The sequence below is a fragment of the Gymnoscopelus braueri genome (assembly GCF_963280865.1).
Source record: "Gymnoscopelus braueri genome assembly, chromosome: 13".
Taxonomy (NCBI): Eukaryota; Metazoa; Chordata; class Actinopteri; order Myctophiformes; family Myctophidae; genus Gymnoscopelus; species Gymnoscopelus braueri.
The window spans coordinates 8,698,801-8,704,800 of record NC_137615.1 but is presented as its reverse complement, the minus strand read 5'-3'; the positions used below and the strand labels follow the sequence as shown (position 1 = coordinate 8,704,800).

Sequence of the window (6,000 nt, the reverse complement as noted above, 5' to 3'; positions counted from 1 at the left end):
TGTGCTTCATTTTAAACTGGAACACTGTCTCCTGTGTTGTTGCTCAGTTAGAGGTGTGTTAGTGTGTACTTTATTTTAATCTTCTGCAAAGGCAGGAGGAGGTTTGCACTTAAGTTGCACATAGTGGTTTTTATTTTGTTTTACAAAGTGGTGGAAGAAGTACTCACATTTGTTACTTAAGTTAAAAAATTAAAAGTCTGGTAATCCAAATTTACCTCAGTTATAGGTAAGTATAAAGGTATCAGCTTTTTTGTAAGATTTACAATTTACTGATCCTAAAATGGCTAATAGTTGTAATAAGAAGCTTCTTCAACATTCAAACTTTGTTAATATGAAGGAAAACAAAATAAATCACATAAACAAAAGAAAGAAATTTTTCTTTGGCCTACTTGCAGTGGCCACAAGAAATGTGGTGCTAATCAGAGTTGCCAGATTTTGAGAGAGAAATTAGCAACTAGGACTAGCAACAATTATGCATTGGATATTTGAAAATAGGCAATATATCCAGAACCAACCACTTAATTAAAAGCTTTTGGATGTTACGGGACATAATATATTATAGCAGCCGTGTCTCTTACACACATCAAGTGTGCGTCTCTCTCACGCACACACACACACACACTTACTTAATAATTGATGGATGTCCACATAAGAGATACAATACAACAACAACCATTTACAAGGTGCAGTAAAAATGTACAGTCAGCAAACCTTGGACAATTATCCAAGCGCACACACACACACACACACACACACACACAGTTTCTGTAATAAAATAATGAAAACCCCCAAAAATATGTACAACTTTAAACTTTATTTCTTTAAAATAAGATATCAAAGGCAACAAATATGCAATTATTAATAATACCAGTACAAAAAGAAAATGAAAAGAAAAATGTATCAGGACAAAAAGAATATACACAAGAACAGAGGATGACAACAAGACAGCTTTGGAAGTTATATAATAATGCTTCAGACAAAGAAAGGATGCTCAGTGGAACATGATGTCATCCATGTGCCTTCTTAACCACTTAAACCTTAAAAATATTGTGGGAAAAGCTTTTACAGAAAATAGTCGATCGACAAGCTCACAGTGAGCTTGTCGATCGGCTATTTTCTGCGAAAGCTTTCCCTACAATAACAGAAAAGACACTAGTATAGAGCCCTGAGGGACTACGGTCAACCATATGGGGTTCAAGTGGTTAATCCTCAAGGAGGGGAAAGTATTTGAGATACTGAACAGAATCATTTGGCACCATCAGATCTGCGGTCCTTACAATCCAACCAACATGAAGAGTCTAGTCAGCAATAAATAAGGCAGTAGTTCTCAAAACATGTTGTATTCATTTGAACGACTCCCCCGTAACTCTGACCGTGTACAAATGGAACCAAATGGACCCGAATTTCTGTACACTGTCAGAGTTAGAGTGGAGGCCCGTTTAAGGAACCCTGGCGGTCCCTGGCGCGAACTATCCAAACCACGGAAATAAGGCACAAGTTACGGGCCAAAGAAAAGGGCCTGTGTGTGTGTGTGTGTGTGTGTGTGTGTGTGTGTGTGTGTGTGTGTGTGTGTGTGTGTGTGTGTGTGTGTGTGTGTGTGTGTGTGTGTGTGTGTGTGTAATGCATGTGTATCAATGCAAATGGATTACAACCATTGACACAATTTTCACATAAATAGCAATCATCATTAAATCACTCCTTATGGTGTTTCTAATTAAAAACTATATTCGTTATTGGGAAACAAAAAGGTGCCATGGGCATTATAATCCGTATCTGACATGATCATGTGTACAAAAACAAATGATAAAAGTGACGCATTTGGCCACCAAGAAAAAAACGATAAAAAACCCAACATATTACGCACTTTGCTAACCTTTCTTTTGGCTTATTTTTTTTTATTGTTTTGTAAAACAGTTGTGTTACATCACATCACACAGACAGCGTGATGTCACGTTGCCTGTTGGAAAGACGAAGACCGGCCCTTAACGATGTCCCTCAATCTGTCCTCTGGCTTTGTGATCTATCAAGAAAGTGAACGTGACGTCACACCGTGTTGAACGTAATAGCGTCGTCCCTCACAAAACGACCCCGGGGGTGCTGGGACCTCCACCCTGAAGGCCTGAGGCCTTGGTGAAGGGGGGGGGGGTGGGAGGTGGGAGGGGGGGGAGGTGGAGTGTTGGGTGAAGGCTGGGTGGAGGAGGGGACATGTGGAGCCGTCTACATCTCGTGCGTGGCCACCAGTTGGTGCTCTGGGACTCCGTTGGTGTGTGTGTTGTTCTCGTTGAGGCGTCGCACGCGGTACATTTCATAATGGATGCTGCTGGTGATGTCCTTGATGTTCTGCATGTGGGACCTGGGACAGTGAGACACACGTAAGCACGATGCATACGCCACCAGAACAACCTGCTACAGACTACAATATGACATCATTCAGAGGTTTGAGTGGGTGGGATCAGAACACATTTTGGGTGTTCTGACGCTAGATTGGCTACTGTGATTGGTCAGACATTTGGTCAGACGTTCTGCATTGTTTCTGCATACAGTCTAGACCAGTCAACCCTTTTCATGCCAGGGACCCCTAAATTGATATACATTTGGCCGCAGACCACCATCTGAAAATGTTTTGTGCCAGGGACCCCCAGAAGCAAAGATTTGAGTTAAAAATTATTTTTTTAATTTGCACACATTTTCAAGATTTTTCAAAAATAGCAGATCTACAAGCTCATAGTGCGGCACCGAGTGCCGCGCTATGAGCTTGTAGATCTGCTATTTTTGAATAGCCAAAGCTAAGTGGTTAAAATGATTCTGAGGCTATGTTAACTCATTTAGCTGGGGACCCCCTGGTAGCCCCCCAAGGACCACTGGTGGTCCCCGGACCACAGGTTGAAAACCACTGGTCTAGACTCCAGCTTCATTCTGTCAGCAGTGAATACAAATTAAGAAGTGTAAAAAGACAAGCTCATTAGTCAACATCAGACACAAATCTCACCTGATCAGCAGATCCCTCAAGTAAGCAAATTCACAGTGAGCAATGTTCTCAACTGCAGAGGGAGACAGAGAGAGAATTCAGTTAGCTCAGTTCAAACTGACAACATAATTACAATTTAGGCATTTAGCACACACTCTTACCCAGAGCGACTTCCTCTAGTGTTTATTGAACTCTAGTTTATAAAGAAGACAATAACACGTAATAAACAGGGTAAGCAGACACTCGTAAAAACATGAAGTCAGACATATCTGTCTGACTTCATGACATATTCATGACATATCTGTCATCAACATGCACTGTACTGTGTCTGATGCTAGCAAACACACACACACACACACACACACACACACACACACACACACACACACACACACACACACACACACACACACACACCAGTGTGTGTGTGTGTGTGTGTGTGTGTGTGTGTGTGTGTGTGTGTGTGTGTGTGTGTGTGTGTGTGTGTGTGTGTGTGCATCAGTCACAGTACATGTACTGTTGATTGCAACACACCTGGATTACTGACACACATTACTTAAGACACACCACACCAGTCTGATAAATACACCGTTCCATGACTGACTGACTGACTGACTGACTGTCTGTCTGTGTAGACCTTTTGAATTCTACTCGCCACGTTACCCTCTCTGAGAACCACAGGGGTGGAAAAAGAGAGAGTGAGAGAATGAAGTGTGGGGGGCAAGAGAGGGGGATGAAAGAGAACGGCAAAAAAGAATAAGGATGTTCTACAAGCTGTGACGTGATGTTAACTTTATGCTCAACGATGACAGTAGAGAACGGGAAGTGAGGTCATCACCTTCAATCGTTCCCCACTTGGTCTTCCTCCCCAGCAGTCTCCTGCCGTTCACCTGGTACTCCTGATCACTTCCCACCACCGCAAACGGGATCATCTCCTGCACACGATGCAAACATTCAGGATCATTTTAATGTTTTGTTTATTTTCACATTGTTTCTCAACTCTTCTTGCTCGATTTACAATGTAGGCATTTGGCAGACGCACTTATCCAGAACGACTTACAAGCAGTGGTGGAAAGTAGCTAAATACATTTACTTAAGTACCGTACTTAAGTACATTTTTGAGGTATTTGTACTTTAATTGAGTATTTCCAATTTCCAATACTTTTACTTCTACTCCACTACATCTCAGAGGCAAATATGGTACTTTTACTCCACTACAATTATTTGAAAACTTTAGTTACTAGTTACTTTTCAGACCACTTTAGCCCTATTTTATACATAGGCTATTTGAAAATAGCCGATCTACAAGCTCACAACGCGTCGCAAATATTGCATTATTGATACTTTTACTTAAGTAAAATATCTGAGTACTTTTTCCACCACTGCTTACAAGTATGAAATCATAATAAGCAACATGAACTCTAGTCAATGAACAAGGTAAATAGTAGTCAAATAAGTAGAGTTCAGAGAGAACAATGTGGTGCCTCAAAGAAAGTCAGATCGAAGGAAAAGGTTGAATTCCGACACTCATTTCACTACATATGTCGTACTTTATACTGTGTCACATTACAACACACTATCAATTGCACACCCTATGAAGCCTTGAATCCATGGATTCTTTTTTGTTTTTGTCGCATTCCTAAGCTAATAATTTGATTCCCGTCTCCTACCGGCTAATGTATCCGGTAGGAGACACAAAGTAGATTATTTGTGTCTCCTACCGGAAATACACACGGTCATCAAATTATTGTCTCAGGAATGCCACAAAAAAAAAAATCCATGAAATCAAGGCTTCATGGGGTGTTTAATTGATAGAAAATAAGTAATTTTTTGGGTGAACTCCTCCTTTAAGGGGAGAATTCCATCCACAGCATTCCAGTCTGTGAATGGCTTCAGAAAGTGACACATTGACCCTTGGGACGAGGCTGGTTCATTAGTGGATAAGGTTCCTCACCCTGATTTTGTCGTTGATCATCCGGTCTTCTGCATCGTCATCAAACTCCTTCTGGGGGTACACATCGATGCCATTGGATCGCAGCTCCTCCCTGATCTGTTGTGTACACAGGACACACACACACACACACACACACACACACACACACACACACAAGTCTTGACTTAGAGAGGCATCTGGGTAGATTGTTACAACAGTCACAAGAAATGTCATTGGCCATTGTAAAGAGTGAATCTGCAAGTCCCTCTCCTCGTGTGCGTGTGTGTGTACCTTCTTCTTAAAGAAGTCTCTCTCTTCCAGGGTGAGGGTGTCTGCCTTGGCTATGACAGGAACTATGTTCACAACTTTACTGAGACGTCTCATGAACTCTACGTCTAGAGGCCGCAGACTGAGAGACACAGACAGACATACAGAGAGAGACAGGTGGAGAGACAGACAGACAGACCAAGATGATGATTAATCAATAGTATAATAAGTATGGAGTATAAAAAAAATCCATCTTTCCCATTAACTCTTTAACTGCCAAAAACGGGAATTCCCGTCCGATGGCTCTATGGCTATCATGGCCAATGACGGAAAGACGAAAATATGAAAGAAAAAAAAATTTGAAAAATTATTATTATTATTTTTTGAATTTTTCTGAATTTTTTTGGTTTATCTCAAAGGAACTAGGAGATAACGCTATCCAAAAAATTGCTGCTCCATTCACTTCAATGTTAAAAAACAAACAGAGGAAAAATGCACCTTTTTCGTGGCAGTCTGGCAGACACAGTCTGAAATAAGTCTGGCAGTGAAAGAGTTAAGGTGATTGGACTAAAGTCAATTGAGTTGAGAGGCGTCAAGAGGAGCAGACGCTCAATGGGAAAGAAGATGAATGAGAATTAAACGTCTACTCTGTAATACCCAAATCAACAATATGACACCTACCAACATGTTTTCAAAAGGAACTGTGACAACATTTACAAGCTTCCAAGCTATATTCAGTGGTTACAGTGGCCCTCATTTATCAACGGAGCGTATAAACCGGCGTATATTTTTCCATATATTCGGCCGTACACCAACGTCGAAGTCACATTTA

At 41.1% G+C, this 6,000-nt stretch overlaps 1 protein-coding gene across 2 annotated transcripts in view; it reads right to left on the bottom strand.

Annotated features, from left to right (window-relative positions):
- Nucleotides 1–795: 795 nt before the first annotated feature.
- septin9a (septin 9a) overlaps nt 796–6,000 on the bottom strand; it is a 206,043-nt gene continuing 200,838 nt past the window's right edge. For both annotated transcript variants that reach the window (XM_080447130.1, XM_080447131.1), the window contains 5 exons: nt 5,193–5,310; nt 4,923–5,018; nt 3,807–3,903; nt 2,990–3,041; nt 796–2,353 (listed from right to left, as the gene is read on the bottom strand). In XM_080447130.1, coding sequence (XP_080303256.1) covers nt 2,218–2,353; nt 2,990–3,041; nt 3,807–3,903; nt 4,923–5,018; nt 5,193–5,310 — 499 coding nt within the window. In that variant the 3' untranslated portion in view covers nt 796–2,217. The remainder of the gene's footprint in view (nt 2,354–2,989; nt 3,042–3,806; nt 3,904–4,922; nt 5,019–5,192; nt 5,311–6,000) is intronic.